This window comes from Nelusetta ayraudi, unplaced genomic scaffold (assembly GCF_046127955.1).
Source record: "Nelusetta ayraudi isolate G7.1 ecotype Tasmania unplaced genomic scaffold, CSIRO-AGI_Nayr_v1 ptg000127l, whole genome shotgun sequence".
NCBI classification, from domain to species: Eukaryota; Metazoa; Chordata; class Actinopteri; order Tetraodontiformes; family Monacanthidae; genus Nelusetta; species Nelusetta ayraudi.
In genome coordinates, this window is record NW_027466177.1 from 2,337,501 (window position 1) to 2,364,632 (window position 27,132).

Genomic DNA, 27,132 nt, shown 5'->3' on the forward strand with positions numbered 1-27,132 from the left:
GTTCAGCTGTTTGAGTGCGTCGGTGTCTGTTGTTGGAAAGTTCGGATGCAGAACTACAGCGTCGCCCTGCTTTGGCGATGGACTCGTTTATTTTGCACCCACATTTATGAAAACAAGACCTTTGAGCCGTACAGAAAAACTGTTGAGATCAGACGTGACACATGATGGAGATGGCTCTTCAAACTGTTTTTTTTTTTCTAAAGGTCAACAGTGTGGCCGGAGACACGCCCCCCTCTCCCGCCCCTCTGCCTGTTGAACAAGCCTGAGATCGTCGGGATTATTTGATCCGAACAAATGAGTCCTGTGACGCTTCCGTGCTGCTTCCGTTTCTCGGGTGCTGTTTGTCTCGAATCGTTGCTCTCTTGTCTTTTTTTTTTTGTTTGTTTGTTTTTGTTTTGTCTTTTCATTTCTCCTCCCTGTATGACAGAGTGAAGAAAAACAGATCCGTGCTGTGGACTGATAAAAGGCGGTGCTGTGAAACTTAATGTCATGCTCTTAATACTGTTTTTATGGAGGGGAAGGTGCGTCTTCGGGTGTAATTATTCAGAAGAGTTTATTAGAGTGTTCAAAAGATGTAATAAACATTACGAAAAAGGAAGACGTTTGCTAGTTGTGTGTGTGTGTGATGGTTGTTCACGAAACTGAATTAGTGCTTTTATTGCGTTGGGTTGTTAGCCCTAACAACTGGGTCGTAATTCCCTTTGCCCGTTATTCACATTCAGTTTAAATCAGGACGCGGTCTCAGGAAATGGGAGATAGTTTTAGGCGATACGAGCACCCCACCTCTTGGACATTTTTGTCATTACAGTCATGAGGCTGAAGCGGTCGCATTTTTCTCACTTTATTATGAAACGGCACTTGGGAGTTGGAGTGGGGGGGCGGGGGGGAATCACTCAGCAGCTTTGTTTAAAATAAATTTGATGTTTAATCTTTTTCATTCGCGTCATTTTATATACAAGATCCTTGAATACAATGAATTGATGATTGCATGAAGAGGAAGTTGGGGAGGAGGATCACAGGAGGGGGTGCGGGAATTTTCTTTCATTCCTTTATTTTTGTTCAACAACTAATGCCCATTAATCACATCGAATCAAGCTCACTGTCAAAGCGGCCCATGCGGGACAGAGTGGGTTGCTGTTGTGTGTTGCGTAACATTTTGGCCGTGTTGAGCCAAATCTCAGCTACAGTGGCCAATTTCAGTCTGGTTCCGGCCGCCGCAGAACTCTGGGGAGCCTTTCCACTTCCTTTTCGGCGGTCCGAAGCAGCCTCGGGAAGCAAGCGCGACCGATCAGAGGCAAAACAATGCGACGCTCGAGGAATCGCAGCTGTGGATTAATGGTGCTTCCAATGCCTTTGCATTAAATGCTTTGCAGGGTGCAAAGAATGCATTGGGACATTCTGAACAACAATTAAGGCTCGATCAGTGAACGATTTCAAGTGCGGAGGACATCTCAGATTAGATCTAATATATATATATATATATGCTAGCAATCAAAAGTTTGGACACACCCTATGAATTTAATGTCTTTCTTTCATTCTCATGACTATTGACATTGCAGTTACTCACTGAAGGTGTTGAAACTACTTATGAACACACATGGAATTATGTAGGAAACAATAAAAGTGTAAAATAACTCAAACGTCTTATTTAAATTCTTCAAAATAGGCACATTTCATAAAAAGCATAGAGTTATTTAACATGTTTTTCTTTGCTGCATAATTATCTTACTCATATATTTGATGTCTTCGGTATCTATCTGCAGTGTAGAAAGCATTACATAGTGTGCCCAGACTTTCGACTGGTAGTGTATGTGCGATCTAAAGGGGGGGGGGGGGGGGCGGGGGCGCTGAGGCAAGTAGGGGGCGCCGTTTCCACCTCAGAAGTAGAGGTAGTCGGACAAGGCTCCGGGCAGGTGAGTCATGAGCTGCACGCGGATCCACCAGTGGGGCTCCATGGGGTTGTAGCGGGTGTACGGACGCTTGGACACCAGGGCGTCGGTGATGTCCTCCAGGACGGGCGCCGTGTCCTTCTGGCCGCCTCCGCAGTAGGAGCGCATCAGGGCCACGTGCTGCTCGAAGTGCGCCTTGCCGTAGTCCTCGCGGACGCGCGCCGGCGCCTCGCTCCACAGCTTGGTGGCCGTGGCGGCCACGATGTCGCGGGTCAGGATGCCGGTGGCCACGATGAAGTTGCCCGGCTCCACCACCGACACCTTGACCCCCCACGACTTCATCTCGTAGCGGAGGCAGTCGGAGAAGGCCTCCACGCCGTACTTGGACACGCAGTAGGGCGAGCGCATGGCGTTGCCCATCCTGCCGTACATGCTGGCCAGGTTCACCACGCGACCTGCCCACAGAATATACAGGCTTTACATCCTTTTAAGTGTTGGTGTTGGAAATATATTGCAGGCGCAGTTTAGTGACGATACAAGTGTTCAATAACCGATCAAATCTCAAAAACGTTGGGTTTGAAATCTTCATAAATGAGAAACTTTCTTCTGACCCTTCTGTAATTTATACAAACATCCTTTGAAATAAATGGGCAATTATTAACGCAGCTGCTTTAAGATTAACACAGCGTGCTGCCGTGTTATTCCAACTCCTTTATTCCAAACTCCACTGGAGCAGCCCTTCCCCCCTACATTAATCAATCGAGCAACTTCCTGCTAAAACCTTTGTTTCAACCTTCCACATGCTTGCAAGCGGACTTCATGATCTTTGCCCTAATTGGGATTTTTTTTTAAAAAATCCAGCTTGGTAGCAGCCGCATTAATTCCTCTCAAAAGGGAACGCAGGAATGTTTATCTTGCGTAAGTGGAAAGTGTGTTGGAGGTTGACCCCGCTTCCCCCCGTGGAAACTATTTAACTCCTAATGTGTTAACGTGTGCTGCTTGTTTTCCAGCTGCTGACCTTTAGCCCTGCGGATTAAAGGAAGAACAGCTTTGGTGACCCGGATGGTGCCCCACAGGTTGACCTCTGACACCTGCTTGTAGGTGTCCATGGAGGTGAACTCCACCTCTCCGAACGTCGACACGCCGGCGTTGTTCACCACCGCCCACAGCCCTGATGGAGTGGCGGAGATGGAGGGCAGAGCAGGTACATGAACACACACGCAGGCATGCCTGGAGCCGCCCTCAAGTAATGAACACTGGCACCGAGTTGCTTACCTCTCTCCGAGTCAGCCAGGCTGTCCTGGATGACCTGAACGGCTCGGTCCACTTGCTCGTCGCTGCAGACGTCCAGTTGGACGACCTTCATGCGTTCCGATTGGAGCTCCTCCAGCTCCTTCGCACCTTCACCACCGCCATCCTGCAGATATAAAGGTCCTGTCAGCCAAAAAATACACTCTGCCGACGTTCACTGGCACTAACATGCGTCTCCAGAAGGAACTCATTGCACCTTACTTACGTACCTTAAGCAGACATCCAGCGAAGACTGTGAAGCCCAGCTTGTGCAGGTGCTTGGCCAGGGCATGGCCGAACCCGGTGTCACAGCCTGTAATTAAAACAGCCTTGCCTCTGACCTGCAGGTGAGGGCAATCAATAATTAAGTGGTCATTCATCTGCCCACCCGAGGTGCACAAAGCCACCGATGCATGCATACAGGAGCGCTGGAATATCAGCACAGGGGTTTGTTATTGCGATAATAGCAGTGATGCACTTCGAATTAATTGCTGCCACATGTTGAAATGATTGCATAACAAGGCTGTTTTGCAATCACTATTCACGTCTGTCTGTTCGATAGATAGATAAGACTCTTACAGTGAATTAATATAGGATAAAGGAACAAGTACAAGGTGTGCAAAAGGCAGTCAGTTGTGCAGAGGCTAATATATGCAAGGATTAAAGACCAGTAGTGCAATTTTTGTCTTGAGTTCTTTAAAAGTCCTGAATATAATATGTCTCACCGCGGGTAACAGTCACGCGTTATCTGCAACGCAATATGCATTATTCCCAGCAGCAGCAGCGGCAGCAGCCACATTATGTTAGATGTCAATGCCGGAATGACAGTGACCGCCACATAGAAAGCGCTCTGTTGCTCTCAATGTACCAGACAGGCTGCTTCCTCTCACTGCTACTCAGGTCATTACCTCCACCGAGCCTCTTGGAATTCGCGGCGTCGCGACGTACAGCACGAAAAGTAAATAGAAGAGCACGATGCACTCGGTGACGCTGGTCTCCGGCAGACCCAACAGCCTCATGGCCGCGTTGAGCAACGCGGGCAGCCCGAGACCCAGCACGACGGTCAGAAAGACCGAAAACGAGACCAGAAGTATCGCTCGGAAGGCAGGCAGCGGGGCCATCTTGACGGAATGAGTGTTTACTTTTTTTTTTTTTTTATGTGCGTAACACAGCTGAGCTGAGCCGACGGCGGCCGTGGTCTCAGCACGCCCCCTGTCTCGGAGCTCGAACTCCCCCGTGACTGCCTGGCTGGCTGCAGTAAGTCGGTGGGAAAGGAATTTGACGCCGGCGCATGACGCACAGTGTGCAGCGTACACAAAGTCAAGCTACGTTGTTTCTCAATGTCCGCGGTTCAACGGGCTAAAGTTTGAAACCGCTTGGCTAATTAGCAGTTAGCTTCCAGTGGTTGAAGCAGGCTGAGACGTGAACAGCAGTTGTTGTGGTTGTTGTTTTTCCCAACAATGTGGGTTATTTTGCACTGCAGAATGAAATGAGTAGCGTTGTGGCGCTCGCCGAGTGTGTTGACAATGTCCTGTTTCTTTCATGCAGCGCTATCGGGAAACAGAAGGTGTCCCATCAGTGCTGCCTGGATTCAAGCGAAGCCGGAAGTGTCCATGACTGACCCATCTCGCCTCGCTTTCGCCCTCTTGGTTTTGAAGACGTTTCCAAGATTGACCTGCCTTCTGGTGAGACTTTAGAATAAATTAAGTTATAATATGCTGCGGTTCTGGTGCAGGAATGTTTACTTGTCGAGCTTTCCCATTTTTTGGAAAAAACAGAAAACTCAAGCCAATCCGAAACTTGATTTTCTTTTAATGTTTTCCAGATGACAGATCTTTATTTGTGGTACAGCAAAACATCATGGTCAAGCAAAAACAAACATGATTGAATTTCTTAGTGATCTACTTAAAAAAAGAAAGAAAGTCAAGCACAGATGATGGCAAGGGCAAACCAACACTAAGGCACTTGGAAACTACTGCAGCGTTTTGTCTTCACAAGTATTGTAAACATATTTTATATCTAGGTTTGACCAATGAAAAATAAAAAGTAAAAATCAAGAGAAAGCCATTTGAGAGACAACTGTGCATTCATGTCTACAAGTCTGCCATGACTGCATATGTAAAAAGGTTTCTGTAAATAACTACCAGCTGGAAGTAAGAGATTGAAAAGACTAGTTCAAGAAAGACTAGGAGAAATATCCTGTCAAAACACAGAGCAACAACATGAACATCAAACTATTGTCTTTTTAGTACCTGAAAGAAGTGTATTTGTGAGATAAGGCATCTTATATAAACCTAGCCACTAGTCGGGCTTATTTATGAATAAATCATTTTGTTTCCCTTTCCAAAGAGGACATGGTTTGCCGTCTGGACCATGTTGGTTGAAAAGTTGCAGTCTGAAATGGGTATTTGGGCAAGAAAAAAAAAAGAAAAGAAAAGGCAACCTTTCTGCCAGGACATTCAGAGAGAGCCCTGTGATGGCGTTTCTGTTAAAAATACAAGTGACTTGTTGATATTTCACTTCATCATTTATTTATTTGAGGAACATATCAAGCTTTTTCTTGATATTGTCAAAAGAGTCCGTTCCCAAGTAGTCCGCTTGACCTTGCTCCCATTTCATCTTCCGCTCCTCCGAGGACAGTTGTGGCTCCAGTGCCAGCGCGTATGCAGAGAGGCTGTCACCCTGGGGTGGGGAGGGGTGCAGGTTGTCAATTAGAACAAACACACAGAACAGCAAGAGAGCGGTAAAGCGCAGGGTACACAAACGTTTGCCTCTTTTTTTTTTTTTTTTTTAAGCGCTGAATTTGCCGTAAGTAGCTTTTTTTTTTTTTTGCATTAATGGCTGTTGATTAAAACAGGCAAAAGCTTTAATTTGTAATTCTTAAGGGAATTAATTAATTAAATTAGCTTTAGTTTTAAAGAGGAGCAACAATAGCCAATAGATCCAGTGTGTAGGATTTAGTTTAACTGATGAGCAGCAATGGAATTATCTCAATGCCTCAGGAGGAGATATGTCATTGAAGTCTTTCATTCGAGCCGACTTGCTTCATCAGCCATTATCTACATAACTGTTCCTGTGACGACCTGTCAGGTTACTGAGCTCGAGAAGGGCGGCAGTCAGATTTGCAATAACTAACACGCACCACTAGATGACACCAAATTCTACACACTGGTTCCTCAGAGAAGCTGCCAAAGTTATAAACAGGAAAACCCATCAGCACAACGTCATACCTGTACAACTGTTTCAACAATGACTATGTCACTGGGGGGCAACTTTAGGAGATGAATAGAAAGATAGAAACAGGTACATTATCCAGAAAACATCAAAATTTTAAAAAGATAGAACAATAATCCGTATGCTCCAATCATTGACTTCTTCAATCTTTCATTAATAATACTAGCCAGGGGACCTTCAGCAATAGGCTAAAGTTACTAGCAACAACTAGCAAATGCGGTGCTGCTTATGTATTGACGCAAAAAAAAGTAATGTAATAAGTAATATGTGAGAATTGTGTAATATATTATCCTAGGATATAAAAGACAGTAGGTGGAGGGGTGGGCGATATTTGAAATCTTCCCAAACAGTCCAATCCAATTGCACAGCTGCATCATTCACCTCCACGCATCCGGAGTGGAAGGGCAGGTCTCCGTACTGGTCCTGGAGCATGGGCACCACCTCGCTGGAGTACAGGCTCCACCAGTCCAGCAGGAAGGTGGGATGTGTGGTGGCCTCGTGCACGCTCCCACCAATCTGTTTGGCTTTGGGGTCATAGGTGAAGTTCCAGGGTTTGGTCTTCCCCAAGAAATGGACCACTTTGGCATTGCCACCATATCTGGAAGAAGCGCAAGGATTGATTTGTTTTTCCGTTTTTTTCTTAAAAACAAATGCGCACAGAGAACGCAACAGTTGGAAAGTCCTTGTACAAAGACGCCCCTTTGTTAGTTTTTTTTTACTGCCACCTTTGGTATTTTGCTGCTTTTTGCGGTTTCCTGTTGGTACAACATTAGACCCAGAAATTCTTTTTTTTTTTTTTTTTTTTTTAGAAGTGAGCGAAGCACTTCTGCTTTTACAAAACCTTTGCCAACGGTTAAGTAAAATCAGTAAAATAATATTTTATTGCCATCCAGTTCAGTTCCGGGGATCCATTTAGCGTTTCCTTTGAACAATTAATAGTAGTCTTAATAATAATAATAATGATAATGATAATAATAGTCTTCATAATAATAGTGACAGATGGATCAACTTGAACAAATAAACCGCAGAAGAAAGCTTAAGGCATTTGGAAGCGCTCCACTTTCCGCCTTGTGAAACTGTTACGTGGAGCTGTGTGACGGCAGTGCAGTGGCTCCAGCGTTTTAACACTCCACACAATTAAATGTTATATGCCTTTAGGGGAGTTCTGAGCGTATGCCAACCATTTAAAGCTGCCGCTATTGCTGACAAATCCTAACAAGAAAATCCCTGTTTATCACTCCGCTCTCACTGAGGCGAGTGCCCAGAAATATCAAACCTGAGAGCTTGTTAATGGACTTGGTTTCTACGAAGAGGGCGCACCGGGCGGTGGTTGGGGGTGATGACCTGGGGGGTTGGGGGGGTGGGTCGGGGATCGGGGTGGGGTGGGGGGGGGGTCGGGGATCGCCACAATGAGCGATCCTTGACGCAAACATAAAAGGTCCTAAAATAAACGTGTCTATTTTAGGGGCCGGCCTCAGCTGTCGGGAGCTCAGCGCTGGATATCCAAGCCAGCAGCCCAGGATGCTCCGGCTACTGGAATTTTCTCATCTCGGCCGGTAACCCGATGTCGAGTCACGACGGGACCATGCGTTCATGTGATCCGGTGTCGGCTTGCGGCTCGGGCGTCACGTTTGTTGTGCAAGATTTCAGTCACCTTGACAGCTGCTGGAGAAAACTTGGAAGGGGAGGGAAAAAAGCCGAGAGAATGGAAGAGGAAATGTTACGAGTGGCGTGGTTGGCATGGCACTCACTGTTTGAACGCTGGAAGGTAGGTGTAGATGGCTATGCTGCTGAGGTTGTAGATGAAGGGCAGGTGCTTTGATATGTCAGCCGTCGCCCAGCTGTTGAAGAAGCCATTTAAAACACCTTGGTCTCCGCCTGCGCCGGGAAGGAAAGGGGACAAGCAGACAAAAAAAAAAAGAAATCAGCTCTCATTTGTTTTGTTTTTCCCTCAAACACCAAAAACAAACCGCTCAAAACCGCTCAAACAGTTCACTTTCACTTTAATGAGCGCTAGTCTTCCTCAGGGTGGCACCACTGGGCGTCGTCCCCCTCCTCCTCCTCGTCCTCCTCCTCCCCCCCCCACCACAGAGTTGCTGTGCAGGTGTTGCCATTGTGGTGGCTGCTCGTCACGGTTGCGGCCCTGCGATGAGTGTGTCGGTCACACCTTGCAGTGCAACAGCTGGGGATCGCGTCCATCTGCATTTTTGTCATCAACTCCAAATCCGTCCGACGAGCTTTCCAGCTCAGAGGGAAGGACATTACGTACCAGCAATGTTCATTTATTTTTTTTTTGTACGGCTAGTGCGCCCTGGTCTCAACCGGGGGCAAAATATCAAAGATCAGCACGTCGTCAGTAGACTACAGGGCGTTTGTGTGTGTGTCTGAGTGCGTTTCTGTATGTGTGTGAGATATATATACATATATATATATATATATATATAGAGCGAGATAGAGACGGGGTTCTTATGGCCTGATCCGCCACAGCGGTTGAGGATTTATTGGGCTCGTTTTTGACAAAGATGGATCGCCGGGCGGTCCGCTTGCCGACTTCCAATGCTGGGCTCAGTGTAAGAGTCTAAACTTTGCTCAGCAAACCGCTCTGTGGGAAGGAGGGAGGGGGCCGAGGGGCAGCAGAGCTCTAGCCTAAACATTTACCTTCTTGCCGTCAGTGATCGAATTAGCTCGCACGGCGTATAGCTCTGCACAATAATGCGTTTTCAGCGGAGCTTTCGCACACAGCCCCGGTTTGTTCGCCAGCGTCCACTGGCGCATTTCAGAACTCAATCCGGGGACCGAGGGGGTTTTTCATTTTGAAGGGGATGAGACCAGCGCGGCCACATAACTCCGCCGGTCTATCTTGGCAGCAGACAACACCGGAGCTGCCGGGGGGGCCTTCAGCAACGTAAATTATTCTCCGTTTTTTTTTCTCCGGCTCAGTCGTTGCATACCAGGTATGGATGAGGGAGCCGCACGCCTACGTCCTCCCCGTCGAAATGCTAAAGGTCAGAGCACTTTCAGCTCAGGCCCCGGCTCGCAAGAAAAGACCCCTCCGCTGCTAAAAATAGGCCCGGCCCGGGTTCATTATCGTGCCGCCGGGCTTTAGCAAACCCCGGCGGGCAGCTGATCGGAAGGCTGGATATTAGTAAATAAAGCGACGCCGAGCGACGCTTTGATTGGAGTGGACGGGGCTGCGCGGACACGGCCGTGTCTCCCGTCCCAGTTTGTGTCCCCGTCGGGACAACAAACACTTGTTGCAGCCAGTACCAGTCGGCCTCTTTCAGGCGGACTAATTGGATTCTACCATGAAGCCCTGGGAGCGAGAGAGAGAGACATTCTTCCAAACTGTCACAAAAGGGAGATTTGCCTGTCATGCAACGCTTAAAAAAACTAAACTCTGGAACCTGCTCCAGGCCCTGGCACGGAACAAATTCGTACCCTGGGGTTGGCACGACCGTCGCTGGTTCTGTTTAGTGGCACAACTGTGCTGATGCCTTGTGGCGGTGATTTTCTGAGGGCGCAGCACTTCCAGTTAAGCTGAGCGCTCGGCTCGGGCTCTTAAAGGGTCTCAGTTTGAAAAAAATTAAATTAATTTCAAATTCGACAATTTGTACGCTTCCCGAGAGGAAGCCTGGACTGCGTTACAGCCTCCTTTTCAGGTCTTTATTGGTCACAATTAAACGTGCCAGAATTCTGCAGATGTCCAATGACATTTTAGCCCTTTGTTTACAGCCTCCGGAAAAAAAAACACTGGACAAGCTAACACTGTTAGCTTCCAGTTTACAGTGTTATTTCAGCCTACCATCTAAATGTGGTACAAGTCGGTCTCAGAGAGTGAAATGAGCCCTTGGAAAGGAATCAGTGCCCTTTGTGACATCACAAAGGCCTGATTTGCTGCATGAAAGTATTTGAAAAAAAAAAAATCAAAGTAAATGAATGATTTCTGCAGCCAACGAGCAGGGAGGAATGTTCGGCGTCTCGATATTGCGACTACAATTCACTTACAGTATGTCTCCTGAATGTCAGCCCCCGGAGCCCTGCTCAAAACAGGGCCTCTCAAATTCAAGCCCCGCCCCCCTCCCGGCCAGTCAGCCAGCCAGCCAACCAACCCCGCAAGCCCCTGAGAATAACTCTGCCGAGCCAGACGCTCCGTGACAGCAGGCCCTTGTGTCCAGGCACCGCGTCTCCATGAAAGCCCCCGCTTAGTGCAAAACGTAAACAAGCCCAGTTTAACTCCACGTTACCGAGCAAGTCTGGCGCTGGTCCGAGCAGGACTCGAAAAATGTATCAGCAGGGTTTAAAAAAAAAAATGTTATAACCATTCATGGTTTGTAGCTAAAGCGGGCATTACATAAATCATCCTCCGATGCAACATGTCTCATGCTGGGAGAAAAACGACAAACTGTCTAATACATTTTGCATTGATGGACATTTAGCCCTCTGTTTGCAGCCTTCACGATGCCAGCGTGAACACATGGGAGAGCTATCAGCCCTTTGTGACATCACAAAGAGACGATTTCCAAATCTATAGATGTTGGGGGGGGGGAGGCAAACGAAACTTAACAGGACAGACTTTTCTCAGTTTCGTGTTGAGTGTATCGATACTTCTACAGCCACCTGTAGCCCATAAACGTACGATGGTGTTTTTTTTTTCTTCACTCACCGTCAAAGCTGCCGTGTTCTGTGCAATACTCGAGCAGTTTGCCGTACGTCTCCAGCGAAGGGCGATAGACAAACACCCCGGAGTTGAAGCAGTCGGGCCAGCCGGGATCGGGGGCGGCGGACAACTCTTCTCTGTCGAACAGCTCATCGATGTTTGAGACCACCTGAAGGGAGGTGTGTGTGTGTGTGTGTGTGTGTGTATGAGACCGCCGCCGTCATACAGTGACATGTTTATCAAACTCGTCCGGATCGACTGCTGAGCCTCACCAGTGTGTCGGCGTCCATGAAGACGCATTTGGAGTAGTGCGTGAGCGTCCAGCAGTGGAGTTTGGTAAAGGTGACCCCAAGGTCGGGCCTCTTCATCATGGCCAAGTTTGCCGTGTCGCCGCTGTCGAGGACGTCCACCACCCTCACCTCGTGAAAGATCATCCTCAGCACACACCTAAAGAAATGAAAAATTAAAATTAAGTCACATTGCACGCTACGTTAACAAGCCAGCAGGTGTGGTTCCGGGCCACCGGGGGGGCGCTCTTCTTACTGGCAGGGCTCGGACACCTGCGGGCCGATGAGCGCCACCAGCTTCTTGGAGGTGTTGTGGTTTCGCAGGGACTTGCCCAGCACCATGGCTCCCCGGGCGTAGTTGTCATTGGTGGCCAACGTCACGAAAGCCTCGTCTGCGGAGGAAACGCAAAACATCAGGAGAGAGAGAGGGAGAGCAAGAGAGAGAGAGGAGGGGGGGAAACTAAAATTCCCTTTGGGACAGTCGGAATCGTGCCCAATGTTGAATTTCAAATTCAGGATTTCCGATGGCCAGCTGCAGCCATGCTGGGCTGATCTTCCTCTTCTTTAGTTTAGTCAACTGATTTCTCCTCACCTCAACCCTCTTGTCATGCTAACACGCGGCCTCGGGGCGCAAACATGTTCTGTCTATACGGATTATAAAAACGAGGACTCTTCTTCAAAGCCTTGTCGCACTGCCACTCCTACGCAGCTTTGCAATCACTTTTTTTATTTCATATGAATTTAATTTAAAAAATTTTGTGGTGACTTGACATTGAAAAACCAGCTGAGCGGGACAAGCCAGTGCATGTCCCGCTCCATTAAAGCGACCACAGGTGTCATTGTGTGGGAAAATCAAACCTGCGTAGGCATGCAAAAATAATTGGGGGTGAAAAAAAAAAAAAAAAAAAATGATTTGGATGATTTCTGGCTACTGTTGAAAAATTGCATCAGCATTGAAAGATACTGTAACACATTGCATGCGCTGTTTTTGACTATGAAAGTGGCTTTCTGTCACTTATATCCTAACTCTCATCCTCAGTTGTCTGTTGCGAGCAAATGGGTCTAAACAAAGAGCAGCTTCATACCTTCATCTGCTCAAACATATAAACACCTTTTACATAATCCAAAGACTCCAGGAACTGAGACTTGTGAACAGCGTCCTGGCAACAACCTGAACGCTTTTCACTTTATTACATAATGTACCTCACGTCCTAGAGCCTAAAAACTATAAAAAAAACAAAACAACTTGGGCCGTTATTAGTGGTTTGGTACCTGCCCCCGCCCAATCACCTGGCCGCGTCCCACAGCCACAACTTGCCAGTGTTTCACAACAAAGACGGCCCTGTGAGAGGATGCATTGAGGACGGTGTGATGAGGTAAGCGAGGCCACCTGGGGAGGTGACGGGGCTGCAGCTGTAGGGGGGAAAAGCATTTTGTGGAAGTGCACCTCCAGGGTTTTTGCTACTGGACTTGGAGTCTGGACAATTCTTAGCCACTGAGGGAACATTATGATCCAGAAAAAAAGAGCGAGAGAGAAAAAAAAAAATTCTGTCTCACTGGCTGTTCATGGTGCCACACCCCCTTCACCTCACACACCCCTTTTATGATAAGTGGTACAAGCAGTTCTTTTCAGAAAACTGGTGGAAGCAATTAAGCGGAAGGTTTTTTCTGCATTATGATATTTTTTTATTCTTCGTTGTAGAAATCACTGCACCTTTGGCACCATGTTAAGCTGACGGGACCCAAGATTTAGATGTCACCACGATCAGCTGATGCAACACAACAACTTTAGGTAAGCACATGTCTTGTCCAAACACAATGTATTAGTTGACAGGGTTTAAAATCTCGGCTTGAAATGTCAGCGCCATGCGTGGAAACTGGTGCTGCAGGACACGGCAGCTCGTCACCGCAAACACGCTTCACAAACACACGCACACTCAGTGGGGACACAAAGTTCTCAAAACTTCTCCCCAGCAAAACTCTGCAAGCTGAAGGACGCGAGTTCACCCTCGAGACATTTAGCCTCGAGCCGTGACATTCAACACCGCGTGCCGAGTCCCCCTGCACCGCCGATTTAAAATTAACAGCGACTCGGAGTCCTCGACTTTTTTTTTTTTTTTTTTTTTTTTCTTTTGCTCGTCTTTCAACCAGGAGAGAGAGAAAGCTGTTAGTGCGGCGGCGGAGAGTTCTGTGTGCGACGTACCTGCCATGACTCGTTGGGGCGGTGCGGTGCGGGGTGGGAGAGCAGTCAGTCGCCGGAGAGCTGACTCACTGGTGCAGCTTTGGGCCGAGAAAAAGGGGCAAACTAAACACACAGAGGTGGATTTATACCAGAGTGACAGGAGCCAGACAGCGCGTCACGTGTCCCGCTCCGTCACCGAACGCGCGCGCGTCCGCGCGCGCACACACGCACGCCCACACACACACCTGCTCCCCAAAAAACATGAGCATCCACATACCCAACCCAACAGGTCAAAGGGTTCAACTTTCACTAGATACATTCCGCTGAAATTCAACTTTTTTTAAAAAAAATATTTCCCATCGTTTTTTTTTATATACGAATTAGAATTTTATTTTATTTACATATTTATTTTTTTTGCGGAGTGAATACCCGCATTTCGTTCAGCTCTAAAAGCTCATCCCGATTTAGTATGACTGCGCATTGCTGGAACATCACCCCGCTGCGGTGACCTTTCCAACAAATGCCATGTTGTCCCCTCAGCTGGTGCCGTCTTCGCCCGCGGTGACAATGCACAAGACGCCGCCAGTGATGCTCCGCCGGGGCCGCGAACGAGGCGAGCCACGCCAATGTCGTTTCGTGATCTTTGTCGCCCTCTTGTGGACAAACCGTAGTATGGCAGGCGGGGGAATAAAAGGGAGTTGGTCGCCCCTCCTTTTTTATTTTCTCTTTTTCTTTTTTTGTTGCTGCTGTTACGCAACGATTAATTAGTTGAAGTGGGCGTAGTGTCGCGTTTTTGTTTTTGTTTTTTTACACCAAGAACGTTTTGCTATAAAAATAGAATAATAAAAATGATACAATATAATATTATAAAATATTACTCTTCTATTTTTTTCTATCTGTTTGTAAGCCAAGAGACACCACAAAATTTCGTTGTGTAACATAATGACAATAAAGTTCTTCACATATGCAACATTTCCCTCCGTATCCTTTAAGATCAGAAATACTAACCCTGCCACACTGGGTTCTACCAAGGCGACGGCACATTCACATTCACATCTCTCAGTGTCTGCTTCAGTGTCCTCGGGTTCCCCACTGATCTTTGGCTCCTCCGTGGATTTTTTTTTTTTTTCTTCCCCTTCTTTCTCCACTCGAGACAGATGCTCGCTCGAGAGGACGCGCTGCCAAAGCAATGCTCTGTGGCGGCCGCATACTGTGCCGCTGGACCCAAATCCCTGAAAGACTCCAGGCCCCCATTTGCCAATGTAATCCCCCCCCCCCACCTTCCACCCACCACCACCACCATTGAACTAGTGCCAGCCCATCGAGATGGGTCACTGTGATCTGGAGAGAGATGATGCTCGGCGTTTTAGCGGCAGCTTGGTTTTGAAGTGGGGGGGGGGGTTGTCTCGCAGAAGTGTGCGCTCCTTTGTTCGCTTGCGGATGCATTTTCTCTGCGACTTTTGTTTTTTGTTTTTTGCGATGGGTTGAAAATGTCCGCGTTGTTTCACCGTCTGCGCCGAACTGTTGCAAAAAAAAAAAAAGTTGCAAAAAAACAGAAAATAAACTCGCTCCATCAGACAATACATTAATGTATACGCATAAAAATTGATTCAGCATGTGGGGATGGATCATTGATTTTATTGTTTGCACTCATCTTGACATTCTGTCAAGCACAGCGAGGAGACATGGCGGGTGGTGCCCTGTAACCATGGCGACGGTGCTGGAGATGGCTGGGAGATGGAAGGGAGGGAGGCGGCGGGTGGGGAGGGCGGTGGGGTTGGCGGGGGTCCGGGCAGTTTTTTTTTAAATTTATTTTTGTAGTCGTTCAGCCTCTCCTTAATAGAGGTTCTTCTGCACGTGGGCGGCGATGTACTTGACGGCCAGCATGGTCTCCTCGCACGTGGGCTTGATCTGAGACGCGGGCAGCAGGAAGCCGTAGTAGCCGGTGTCGCGCAGCTCGAAGGTGTAGGAGTACTTCACTCCCAGGTCGTAGGCCCAGTCGTCGGAGCCGCCGGCAGCGGGGTCTGCAGGGGGGGAGAACCGGGAGGGGTGGGGTGGGGTGGGGTGAGGACTCAAGCAGGGTGATGCACCAAGGACGGCCTGGGTCGTTCTTTGTGTGTGAGTGTGTCGACGCTGGACTTACAGATGGTGGTGGCACCGGGTCCGCTGGTGTAGCGAGTGCCGTAGAGACTGCGCAGGGCAGAGCTGGCACCCTCGGCCACCTGCAACTGTGAACGAGCGGGGGAGAGAGTGTTTACGGACATCGGCCAAGGTTGTGATCACCTGCCCCCTGCTAAAAGCTATTGAAACAATCATAATCATTGTAATCCGCAGCATGTGTTAGATATTGACCCGCGACATTTGCTTTCAATCCGGCATCTCAAATCAAACATTTTGTGACTGATGTGGCTGAAAAAAAAAAAAAAAAAAAGTAAAGAAAGGCTGCAGGAAATGAAAGTCCAGCAGAGGAACGCCCGAGCAGGAAATGACATTTCTGGGGGGAACAGATGACAGAAGCCCCGAGTTATTTTGTCCTGTGGAAGTGTCGCAAGGGGCCTTGTTGTGAGCCTGATGTGCGTGTGTGTGTGTGCGCGCGTGTGTGTGTGTGTGTGTGTGTGTGTGTCTCAACTGTTAACAGCGCGCGGGTCCCTCGGACGCCCCGGCGTGAGGGAAAAGAGGCGTGAGAACGAGGCGGGACACCCGTAGAGCGAGTGATTTGCAGCAATTAGCCGCGATCTTTAGATAAGAGTCGTCGCAGGACGGGTGAATGTTGAAATTCACCTTTGTACACGTTTGCGCGTTGATATCAGTGTCTGTGCAGCTTAATGTTCTCATCAAGATTTATGATATTAGCAATTTGATAACGTAACACAACGCTTTAAAGCCAAGACAAAGAAAACTTCCATGCTTTCTCGTCTGCATTGAGTGGCTGCATGTGCTCTGGAGATTTACTCATTTGCACGAGACACACGTTGACATCATTCAATATGCGTCTAATAATTACTGCATGGGAGTTGCATTTGCACCCAAGTACCTTTTGTTTAAAAATGCATTTTATTGTCACTCGGCCGCATGCCAAAGACACTTAGCAGGAAGTGATTTGCTTCATTTAAACTAAAGCCGCGTTCAGACCGCCAGCCAAAATCCGATTTTCAGTCCATCCAGATTGAAACCGGATGGCTCTTTTGTAGTGTGAACAGTCACAAATCACATGAAATCTTTGCAAAACGGATTGAAACCACCTTCGTGAGGGGCTTTCAAATGGATGCACAGAGCCGGACTCCATTTGGACACCTGCTAAAAACAGTGTGGACAGTCAGCCCGAGAAATCGGATTTGAGACGGAATCTGATTTCAATCAGATTCGCCCGCAGTGTGAACGCAGCCTAAGATGATTTTGGGTCAAGAAGTGTTTCATTTGCGCAGCTTACCAGCTCGCTGTGGTGCGCCGCCAGGCCGTACTGGTAGGAGTAGGGGAAGAGCAGCAGCTGGGAGTAGGAGTGGACGGTGAGGTAGGCCTTGATGGTGGCCTTGTTCTTGCGGATGAAGTTGGCCACGTTCTTGACCTCGATCTCAGACTCGGGGCTGGCGCCGCAGTAGGTGTCGCTGCAGGGGTTGCTGGAGGCTCCGAGGGCTGCGCGGAGCAAATTCACAGTTGAAGCCCAACCTTTTGCAATTGGGAACAAAAAAACGTAGAAAGTCTTAACGCCTTGGACGTACTGCACCAGCCGGCGTCGAAGTTTCTGTTGGGGTCGGCTCCAAAGCAGCTGGTTCCGGCGTTCCTGGAGCGGGTCTTCCTCCACATCCTGCTCTGAAAACGGCAAGAGTGGACGAGAGAAAACAGTCAGAGTCTTCCGAGGCTTCCTTCTTTGACTGACATGCTCAATTGGTCGGCGCCCCCTACATTTGTGTGGGTGTAGCTGTAGCCGTCAATGTTGAAGACGGGCAGGACGTAGACGTCCATCTGGTCCAGCAGGCTGGTCATGGCGGCGTTTCCGCCGTAGGTGGTCAGAGCCTGCAGGGGGCGACGGTGCAGCATACGGTCAACTCGCTCCCTGTCGTCGTCGTCGCCTTTTGTGTGCGTTTTTGCGAGTTTGCGTTACCTCGTTGACGAACCACTGGCAGAAGGCGGGAGAGATCCACTCCCTGGCGTGGATGCCGCAGTCCATGAAGATGGCGGGCTTGGTGCCGCTGCTCTTCTTACCGAGCTGAGAGGTCAAAAGGTCGCGATTATTGTCTATTTTTCTTTCCTTTTTTTTTTATTTCCAGCGTTGGCGACGGCAGATGTTAGCGTCCTACCTTGAGGAGGGTCATGGTGCGTCCCTCGTACGTGCTTCCGATCACCTGCTTGCTGATCAGACTTGAGTCGGAGGCGGAGATGGTGGAGATCCAGGACTCGATCTGAGGTTTTGTTTTAAAGAAGGCAAAGGTCAAGGAGGGCACACAACAAGCAGACTTCTATTATCCAGGCGATCCCCCAGGCTTCGCACCGTGGGCCAGGTGTTGTACTTGGTGTAGCTGTGGGATTTGACAGCGGGGCCATTGTCGGACTGGCCGTCCATGGCCGCCTGCACGTCATCGATCAGGACCCTAAAAAAAGGAGTTAACGTTAGAAAATAAAAAATAAAAATGCAAGCAATTTAAAAAAAAATTCCCTGTCTGGGGACTCACTTGTGCTCCATGTCGCTCTGCTGCAGCTGGGTGTGCACCAAGTCCAGGTACATGGCGGGCACGTGGAGGTCCACGTCCATATTGACGGCCACCTGGTCGGCGCCCTCGGGGCTCCAGAAGTCGACCTGCGGGCGACGCCAGAGTCAAACTCCTCACGCTCCCGTTTGTTCCTGTCTTTCGCAGTGAATGTGCAGCGTCTCTGGAGCTACCTGGATGTCCTTGGCCAGCTGCTTGATGAAAGCCACATCCTCGGCGAGCACGGGCTTCAGGCGGAAGACCTTGTCGCTGGGTGAGTGAGTGAGTGAGTGAGTGAGTGGGACACAGAGACGGTCAGACATACAGAGTGTACTGAGTATGTATATGGAGTATAAATGTAATAGAGTGTGTATTTTTATAGTTGAGGGTCCAGTGTGTAAAATTTGGCTTGATTCATGATTTTTTATATTGGTTAAAGGTTTAACATGACTGCCCATGAATACAAAAGTCATTTGATTTTCCTCTCTGTAGAAAGGTTCCCATGTATAGAGGAATGTATATTGAGCAAGAAGGGTATTTTTTTTTAAGGAAGCCCATCCAAAACGCGCTTTAAGGGCTTCCTTAAACAACGAGCTTCCTTAAAAATCAAAAAAGTCTCCTTTTATCTAAAATTAAAATGAACAATCAATCAGTACAGCCGATATTTATCCTCAATACCGAATCCTGATTGTCTTTATTGTCATCAAACATGGGTGCAGGGTGCAATTGCAGCAGCCACTGAGCGGTGCGTAAATCAAATGGATGAAACGGAGAAATTAGATTAAAGAAAAACAACAAAAAACGAGATAAAATATGAGTTAAAATGACAAAGATACCCAAAAAAAAAAAAAAAAAACGCATCTTAATTTACACACACAAAAACGGCCAGGTGTGGTTAGATTTTCTGAAGGTTTCTCAGGGAAACCGGAACGCCTATTACCCTTCGTAGCGCTCCACCTGGGCCAGGGCCACGGCCACCAATCCGAAAAGCAGGTACAGTCTCATGATGCCTGTTGGGGTTGACGCGGACGCCCGGCGGCAGCTTTATAAGCCCCGGCGGCCGCCCCGTCCACCAATCGCCATCGCCAGAAGGTGGCGGCGTGGAGGTCAATGATTGACGGAGGTGCAAGGCCACTCGGTGTTAACACCACCTGGCGTGTGCTGGAAGGTTGTTGATGGGCTTCTGTAATGTCATGAGGCAGCAACAAAAAAATGATCGATATGGACTTTTTTTTTTTTTAAATGCAACTTTATTTATATTTCGTATATTCACAAACTGTACACTGACAGAGTAGGGAAACTCTTTCAACACCTTTAAATACAACAGAGGCCAGAACTACTGACGGATGCGGCGCAACACTTCAGGATTCTAGTATTATTATTTTTTTTTTTTGTCTTTTTTTTTTTTTGCAAACGTCATACATAACAACACCACGGAGGACGATTTGGACAGACTGAGCAACACACGCACTTGTTGTCGCACTCGCACGCTTTCACCACAGATCCAAACAGCTGCTCCCAGTCCGCGCTTTTCTTTTTTTTTTCTTCTTCTTTCTTTCTTCCTTCTTTTCTTTTTTTTTTTTCCTGAGTTGAGCGCGTGCGCTGAGCATGCAGTTTGCTTATCGGTGCGCCACCCTGGGGCCGCGCTGACACGAACCCCTATAGAATGCACAGGTTTTGCACTTTTTGACGTTCAGGTAAGGGCGAAACCCCTTTTTATTTTTTTACACGACGAGTCTCTGGGGGGGAATATTTACACGCCACCACATTTTTTTTTTTTGTCACAAGACGAGATGAAGGATATTCTGGCGAATGATTGTTCTGCAGGGAGGTGGTGGGGGGGGCATTGCACACTGAGTCAGGTGAGGGTCTCCCGGGCTTGTACAGGGTGGGTAGTGAGTGCTTCTGCTCTGCATGTTCCAGTGCTTGGTAATACAGTTGGGGTGTTTAGAGGCTTTCTTTCCCGTTGCTTGCCCCCCCCACCCCCCTGACCTCCGAAAACGCAACAGAGCGACGGGGGGTGGGGGTGGTGGTGGTGCAGTTCAACTCGCGTCCCCTTTTTTTCCGACCCCTCACTTCACCTCAGCGGTGGAGGTCATGCTCTTGGTCGTGAGGCTCAGCGCCTCGGAGGCGCGGAAGGACAGCGCGCTCATCTTGGAGCTGATGCTGGCGTGCGGGCCCCGGCCCCGCCCCCGGCCGGGCCCCGGCCCCGGCGCGCAGCACAGCAGGCGCAGCAGGTTCCGGCGGAAGTTGCGGCCGACGAAGCCGTACACGATGGGGTTGACGCAGCTGTTGAAGTAGGCGATGCAGACGGTGAAGGGCACGGCCGTGTCGATGACGTCCTGCAGCTTGCAGTTCTTCTTCTTGCTCTGCGTGGCCATCTGCATCAGGTGGAAGAACTGGTGCGGCGCCCAGCACAGGAAGAAGGCCAGCACGGCGGCGCACAGCATGCGCAGCACCTCGTCGTCGCGGGTGCGCGAGCTCTTCTGGATGCGCTTGGCGCGCAGCAGCGCCCGCCCGATCAGGAAGTAGCAGCTGATGATGATGACGAAGGGCAGCAGGAAGCCCAGCAGGCTCTTCATCAGGCCCATGGCCAGCAGGAGGCGCAGGCTGGCCGCGTTCTCGTTGAGGTGCAGCATGCCGCACACGGTCAGGTTGTGGATGGTGTGCACGTCGCGGTTGAGGGCGGTGGGCACGCTGAGCACCAGCGCCACCAGCCACACCACCACGCAGGTGACGGCGGCGTAGCGCACGGTGCGCAGGCGCCGCGAGCGCATGGGGTGCACGATGGCCAGGTAGCGGTCGATGCTGAGCGCCGTCAGGAAGAAGATGCTGGTGTACATGTTGAAGGTGGCCAGGCCGGCGCTGGCCTTGCACAGGAAGCCGCCGAAGGGCCAGTGGTAGCCCGTGGCGGTGAAGGTGGCCCACATGGGCAGCGTGATGAGGAAGGTGAGGTCGGAGGCGGCCAGGTTGAGCACGAAGATGTTGGCCACCGTGCGCAGCTTCATGTGGCAGTAGATGACGGCCACCACCAGGCCGTTGCCCACCACGCCCAGCACGAAGTTGCAGCCGTAGACGATGGGCACCAGCGTGAAGACGAACTCGTGGCTGCCGGACATGCCGCACGTCAGGTTGATCCCGTCGGCCGCCGCCATCACGCTCTTCATTTCCCCCTCCCCCGCCCCTGCTTTTAGTCCTTCTTTTTTTTTTTTTTTTATCTTCAATTAACTAAATTAAGTCCCAGGACTTTACAACAGGAGGACGGGAGGGGGTTTGTCGGCGGGGGTGCGTCTGCTGGCCCTGGGGGCGAACGGGGGCCTCTGCAGATCCTATAAAAGACACAAGAAGCAAAAAGAAAAAAAAGGGCGAAAAATTAAACCAAAAAAAGAGAAAAAGTCACATGGAGTCTTGAGGAGAGGCGCCGTCATTACCGCTGGCACGGCCCATAAACGCTAATCCACACGAGCGCCCATGAAAGTGCTCGCCCGGCACCAGCTCATTAACGGCCCGCCGCATTAAAGCCCTTCGACGACGCTTTATGTCATTTCTGTAAAAATAGGAGGCCGCGAGAAAAACAGATGTTGCATGTTATCCGATATTCTATTCCAGAAAGCGCTCTTTTGAACCCCCCCCCCCAATAATGAGTAGTAAAAGAAAAAAACCGAAACAAAACTGTACTTTATTAAACGCTTCGTCCATCTGGGTGGACCGTCGGCACCCGGAAGGAAAGACATTTGTGCTTTTGCGTTAATGAGGGCTGCGCGGCGTGGTGTGAAAAAAAAATAAATGAAAAACAAACAAACAAACAAACAAACAAAAAAAAACAAACCAAACAAGCCAGAAGCTCCACTCAAGCTCGCACAACAATGCCATTAAAGGGGGGAAGGCGGCGAGGCACGAGAGAGGGTTGAGGCTCCAGTCACTGTAAAAAGACATGTCACGTTTCGAAACCCTCGGCGCGCGCGGATACATCGTGCCCAGCGTGAGAACTTCTAATCAGCGCGCACCTAAACAAACAGGACAGCAGGGATTCGGCGCCGTGGAAACTCTGCTCTGTGAGAAAATCAAACCTGCATACGGCTGATAATTTATTTGCCTCTGGGCAACTTTTTCTTTTCTTTTTTTTTTTTTTTGGCTCATTGGAACAAGCAGAATGTGGAGTGGGAGAAGAGGGGAGGGGAGAAAACCCAAAATAACGGCAAATAAGCCGAGAGTCTTTTTTTGGTTTGTTAGAATAGTTTAGCGGCCGCCTCCAGGCTGATGATGTGATGGAGGAAAACAGTGTTTTACTTGGACTTGAGCTGCCAACATATTTTGGCTCCCACTTTTACAAAAAAAATAAAATAAAATAAAACTTGTTGTTTTATCAAAGCTAGCGAGGTGTCAGAAGAAAACAAGATTTAAAATCATAAAATAAATCAATAATTTAAAACGTGATAACAGAAACTCAATGGGTTGATTAATTCCCCCCCCCCAAAAAAAGTGAGATCCAGTCTTCACCTCGAGCTGCCGAGCTGAAAATGACAATTCCCTATCTCGCCACAAGGTGGCAGCCTTGCATCAGGTTCATGCAGTCTTGAGTCCAGTGCAACTTTGGGTTTTATCTCGAGTTTGTTTTTGCATTTCCGTGTCGTTTTTAGACACAACAGCAGGAGAAGTGTCAACAAAGAAACCTGGGGGCGGGGGGGGGGGGGGGGGGGGTACACGCAAAACCATTTTTTTTTAAGCGTCTTTAATCCCTTATTGCATTTGCATTCCTGGGGTGTCTGCTTGGCATTACCACTGTCTGAGAGCCTCCACTCTGTCTATCTCCACTCTTAGATCTCTTCATTTTCTGCCCGGCTCCAGAGGATGAAGTTCTCTTCAAACACAAAACTGAAAGTAAAATAAAATAAATCAATCTTAAGAGAATCAGCCGTCTCGGCTGCAGATGTGCGGATTGTCGACCCGCCGGTGCCAAGGGCAACAGCAAAATGAAACGTCTATGTAGAAGCGGCCGGGCCTGGTTCAGTTCAGCTCTGCAATGACGTTGCAGCTGCTTGTGTTTTCACTGTAACACATGTTGTCCTTCGCTGATGACGCCTGCAGGAGACGGCGGTAAATTTTCAAAGTAACGACACAACAGCCACAGTGTTTCTTTTTATATATATATATATATATATATATATATATATATATATATATATATATATATATATATATTTTTAGGGGATTTCAAAGCGTTTAAGGCCAATCCCTCAAATGGCCAGAGCAGTTTTCTGCTGGCGCGGGAATGGAACCGCGTCGCTGGTTCACCATTATTGGTAGTTTTTTCCAGGAAGATGCCGGTGGCCTACGGGAGCATTTTGCACGGGGAAGTGAATCTAAACACACGCCCACATGCTTCCCACCTCCACCCTCCCCGGTCATAAAGGCGAGGTGGCGCGGCCAGGAGCCCTGTCGGAAGCGAGCCATTTAGATATGTGGCCGTGGTGAGATGGCACATTACTGAATGACGGCCATAAACCCCCGGGTGACCACAGACAGGAAGGTAAACAGCCACTTTGCGAGGTCAAAGAGCGAGCTGCATCCTCTCACCTCCGCCCCGCAACAATGGCCACTTTTCACAAAGCCGCTCACAATCAACCAAACAATCAGTGACGGAGGAGGAAGCTTGGGGACATTTTTTCTTCTCTCTTTCTCTCTCTCTCTCTCTCTCTCTCTCTCTCTCAAAGCAGCACTTTGGCTGACTCCTCAAGGGCAACGCAGTAGCGACATCCACTCAGAGAAAAAATAAATAAAAAATTGCTATTTTGGGAATGGTGGCGCGCAGCCTCTTGATGGGGATCATGGGAATTTGCTTGCGGATTAAATCGATCAAAGTTCGGCGGTTCGCGGAGGAGGTTGGAGTTGGAAGTGGAGGGGCTGTTCCCATCAACGCAAGTATCCGAGGCCGGAGCGCGGCCCCCGGTGAGTGGCTCCTCACTGGAGCACCACCATCTGGCGGCTGGCGAGCAGAGACGCCCGAGATGTGCGCTTGATGGAGTTAATGATTTATATCGGCCCCATTACGGCGGCAGGTTAATCTCGCCCGGGAACACACACACACACACACACACGCACGCACACACACGGCATCATCATCATCATCATCATCATCATCGTCTTCACCACGTTCCGGCCTCGTCTCAGATCAGCTTCCTGTCGCTTTCGCAACAACAGGAAGCCGATCCGAGATGAGGGCCAACTTCTCACTCTTGCATTGTGTCGCATTGCAGCTGCGTGTTTTGGAAACATGAGAGGCGCAATGAAATTAAAGCGGGAACGGTGCGTTTTTTTCCACCACGAGCTGCAAACAGAGGGCTAAATCTGCTCTTTTCTGGAGTTTTTTGCCAAGTTTTTTTTTTAGGCGGGATGCATGGGGAAAATTCAACATGTTAAGCTGCTTGACTGGAGCTAACAATGAAAAATTAAAACATAAGTTTGGGAAATGTATTGAATATTGGACCTTCAAACTCAATTTCTCTCTGATGCCCATCGGCACCCAGTGGCAGGTGTGGAAATGAAATTGAAGCCATGCGTTTTCTAATCCTGTTTTTTGTTTGCTGCGACAGAAACCCAAAATCTTCTCTGTAGGTTGCAAACAGAGGGCTAAATCTGCAGTTTACGACAGATTTTTCACCAGTTAAACGCGTGATTTTGCTCCAGTGGAACATTTAGTGCAAAAAAAAAAAAAATCCGAATTCCTCGCCCTCGTTGCTTGTCAGTGGCGACACTTAAAAGGCGGCTGATGAGCGCAGCCCCCTCGGCAGACACGCTTCCTCCTCCGCTCGGGGCCTCACGCGGGTGTCGCTTTAGCTCAAGAGTTTTGAAGGAGGAGACTTGACCAAGGGCACAACTTGAGGAAACTCCTCAATAACGATGATAATCACAATGATAATAATGACGGCCAGAGTGTCGGAGCCCCTGTGATGCAATTCAGTGCGGCAATAAGAAACGGCTGCTTACTGAATCAATTGAACAGCTGATTTTTTTTTTTGCCTCCTACATGTCCTGAGCTCCTGTCTGAAGGCGAGGCTGGATGTGTTGTGCTCTTTGATTATAGATAGTTTCCATTTCTATCTGTGCAAAGGCAGAGTTTAGCTTTAGGCGTCTCTCCTTAGTCCTCAGAAGATGGACTAATGGCAAACGTCGGCATCAGGAGCCACACAAAAACGACTTTGCGCGCTCTTCAACTCTCTTGGGGTTGATCATCGTTTTGTATATGGACAGATCTCGCTCCCAGAGACGCTCTCAGCGGTGAGAGTTTGATGCTGAGCAGCGGCCGTCCCTGCCACGACAAACTTTCCCTCCACACACTCACGCAGGTTTTATTCCTCCTCCTGCAAGTAACAGACGCTGGCTGTATTCAACCCATTCTGTCCGACTCCACTGTTTCCTTCTCGTCTTTCCTCTGGAGTTTGTTTGAATTTTCTTTCTTTTTTTTTTTAATTTTCCAGGCCAGCTCGGATCTCCTGTTTATCAGGAAAGGGATCTGGGGGATCGCAAGACAATGTAAACCTGGCAGCCAAATTCCTGCCATCTCCTGCATGGTGAGCAAAACATTCCAGATTCTGCACAGTCACAGCGTCCACAGTTCAGTTTTTCTTTCTTAACAAAATCTCAGGCGCAACGAGGAGTACCCCCCCCGCACCCCCCAACAAAAAAAAGTTAAAGATGTGTATTTGAAGTAAACATTTGCTGAGCTGAACCTGAGCGCCGGTGTGTCTCCCAGGTAGACGCAAGCAGGTGGACGGAAGCGGAGCCGACCGGAGGCGAAGCCTCAAAGTCAAACACGCTCGCTCTCATCGCCTTGCTTGGCAGAGCGGCGCTGCGAGAACAAAAGTAAGAGGAGACGCAGCTCCTACCTGTTGCGAGGAAGCGGGAGGCTGTTGATGCTTCCGCCAGAGCCGGACGGACGGACGGACGGACGGACGGACGGAGAGAGAAAGAAAGAGAGCGTGAGACAGAGAGAGAGAGACCACCTCTGGGGTCCAGTGACTGCCTCTGATTTAAGTCGACTGGTGGAGCGGGACGAGCAGGAATCCTTGCCTCTCTCTCTCTCTCTCTCTCTCTCTCTCTCTCCCTCACACACACACACACAGACACTCACACACCCACTACTCTCTCTCTCTCTCTCTCGCTCCCCTACGTACCCACGGACGTGCAGTGACGGATGAAAGCTACATGGTTGCGATCGCCCAACTCCCTCATGGGAGCACGCACGCACGCGCACACACACACACACACACACACACACACACACACACACACACACACACACACACACACAGACACACAAACACAGCGACATGCACTCTCACAGAGATCTTACACAACAGGCCGTCTCCTCTTCCTCCTCCTCCTCCTCCTCTTCCCCCCTCAACACACACGCACACACACACACACACACACACAATTTTATATGTGTATATTTCTATCTATATTTTTAAGTCACTTCTTGGCCTCTTTCTTTTCTATCAGCGCTGCTTCTGACCCACAGTTGCACCTGTTGCGCAATCTTTTGAGTGCACTCCGCACACACACGCACACACACATGCGCTTGCACACTGCGTCCATTCTTTAATATCACAGGCACTCACCCAGCCGACCCCACCAGCCCATCATCTCCCCATTCCTGGACTTGTCCCCCTCTGTCCGGCGCTGCGACTGTGATTGGAGCTGTCGTCACTCTGTATTAATAGCCTCAGCGACTTCGCCCTTGGCAGTTGAGGTTGTATTAAGGGGCTTTCAGAATGGGTGGGGGGGGTCGGGCGACGGGGGGCCCCCCTGGCCCGGGCTTTCTAAGAACGTTTCTTATTTTCCCCCGTCACTCATCTGTCAAACTCTGGTTTTCTTTTTTGCTGTTGTTTTTTTCTCCCTCCAGGGG

General features: G+C 49.1%; 4 protein-coding genes and 1 long non-coding RNA gene across 7 annotated transcripts; 1 reads left to right on the forward strand and 4 right to left on the reverse strand.

Moving 5' to 3' along the window:
- Window positions 1–383: 383 nt before the first annotated feature.
- On the reverse strand, window positions 384–4,343 carry bdh1 (3-hydroxybutyrate dehydrogenase, type 1). Its single transcript, XM_076050457.1, has 5 exons — window positions 4,088–4,343; window positions 3,410–3,520; window positions 3,165–3,306; window positions 2,908–3,060; window positions 384–2,344 (listed from the first exon to the last, which is right to left on the reverse strand). The coding sequence occupies exons 1-5, from the start codon at window positions 4,298–4,300 to the stop codon at window positions 1,878–1,880; spliced, it is 1,086 nt and encodes a 361-aa protein (XP_075906572.1). The 5' UTR covers window positions 4,301–4,343; the 3' UTR covers window positions 384–1,877.
- LOC142904382 (uncharacterized) lies at window positions 4,116–13,147 on the forward strand. Its single transcript, XR_012929387.1, has 3 exons — window positions 4,116–4,241; window positions 4,352–4,864; window positions 13,060–13,147. It is a non-coding gene; the product is annotated as an uncharacterized LOC142904382 (long non-coding RNA).
- On the reverse strand, window positions 4,975–13,689 carry gyg1b (glycogenin 1b). 2 transcript variants are annotated; one of them, XM_076050458.1, is made up of 8 exons: window positions 13,561–13,689; window positions 11,614–11,749; window positions 11,343–11,517; window positions 11,077–11,239; window positions 8,165–8,291; window positions 6,795–7,011; window positions 6,410–6,451; window positions 4,975–5,861 (listed from the first exon to the last, which is right to left on the reverse strand). In XM_076050458.1, exons 1-8 carry the CDS (start codon window positions 13,565–13,567, stop codon window positions 5,712–5,714), a joined length of 1,017 nt encoding a protein of 338 aa, XP_075906573.1. In that variant the 5' UTR covers window positions 13,568–13,689; the 3' UTR covers window positions 4,975–5,711. The 2 variants fall into 2 exon arrangements, with proteins under 2 accessions (XP_075906573.1, XP_075906574.1); XM_076050459.1 differs by lacking the exon at window positions 6,410–6,451 and having other exon boundaries at window positions 13,561–13,687.
- Window positions 13,690–15,157: 1,468 nt separating this feature from the next.
- On the reverse strand, window positions 15,158–19,289 carry cpb1 (carboxypeptidase B1 (tissue)). The gene is made up of 11 exons (XM_076050454.1): window positions 19,165–19,289; window positions 18,419–18,494; window positions 18,210–18,334; window positions 18,029–18,128; window positions 17,838–17,939; window positions 17,642–17,746; window positions 17,443–17,553; window positions 17,259–17,349; window positions 16,970–17,172; window positions 15,683–15,767; window positions 15,158–15,563 (listed from the first exon to the last, which is right to left on the reverse strand). The coding sequence occupies exons 1-11, from the start codon at window positions 19,227–19,229 to the stop codon at window positions 15,376–15,378; spliced, it is 1,251 nt and encodes a 416-aa protein (XP_075906569.1). The 5' UTR covers window positions 19,230–19,289; the 3' UTR covers window positions 15,158–15,375.
- A 310-nt stretch (window positions 19,290–19,599) lies between these two features.
- Window positions 19,600–26,351, reverse strand: agtr1b (angiotensin II receptor, type 1b). 2 transcript variants are annotated; one of them, XM_076050455.1, is made up of 2 exons: window positions 26,111–26,351; window positions 19,600–21,553 (listed from the first exon to the last, which is right to left on the reverse strand). In XM_076050455.1, the coding sequence occupies exon 2, from the start codon at window positions 21,389–21,391 to the stop codon at window positions 20,297–20,299; it is 1,095 nt and encodes a 364-aa protein (XP_075906570.1). In that variant the 5' UTR covers window positions 21,392–21,553; window positions 26,111–26,351; the 3' UTR covers window positions 19,600–20,296. The 2 variants fall into 2 exon arrangements, with proteins under 2 accessions (XP_075906570.1, XP_075906571.1); XM_076050456.1 differs by lacking the exon at window positions 26,111–26,351 and adding an exon at window positions 21,656–21,775.
- Between the last annotated feature and the right edge of the window lie 781 nt (window positions 26,352–27,132).

Coding starts and splice junctions, on each gene's coding strand:
- bdh1 (XM_076050457.1), bottom strand. CDS start 4,300: ATGGCCCCGCTGCCTGCCTTCCGAGCGATACTTCTGGTCTCGTTTTCG. Junction 3,521..4,087: donor TTCCAAGAGGCTCGGTGGAG/GTAATGACCTGA, acceptor CCTCACCTGCAG/GTCAGAGGCAAGGCTGTTTT. Junction 3,061..3,164: donor CCTGGCTGACTCGGAGAGAG/GTAAGCAACTCG, acceptor CCACTCCATCAG/GGCTGTGGGCGGTGGTGAAC.
- gyg1b (XM_076050458.1), bottom strand. Junction 11,240..11,342: donor TCATGGACGCCGACACACTG/GTGAGGCTCAGC, acceptor ACCTCCCTTCAG/GTGGTCTCAAACATCGATGA. Junction 6,452..6,794: donor TCCACTCCGGATGCGTGGAG/GTGAATGATGCA, acceptor CATCTCCTAAAG/TTGCCCCCCAGTGACATAGT.
- cpb1 (XM_076050454.1), bottom strand. CDS start 19,229: ATGAGACTGTACCTGCTTTTCGGATTGGTGGCCGTGGCCCTGGCCCAG. Junction 17,747..17,837: donor GCACCATGACCCTCCTCAAG/GTAGGACGCTAA, acceptor TTGACCTCTCAG/CTCGGTAAGAAGAGCAGCGG. Junction 15,564..15,682: donor ACCCGGTGCCACCACCATCT/GTAAGTCCAGCG, acceptor CCCCCCCTGCAG/ACCCCGCTGCCGGCGGCTCC.
- agtr1b (XM_076050455.1), bottom strand. CDS start 21,391: ATGAAGAGCGTGATGGCGGCGGCCGACGGGATCAACCTGACGTGCGGC.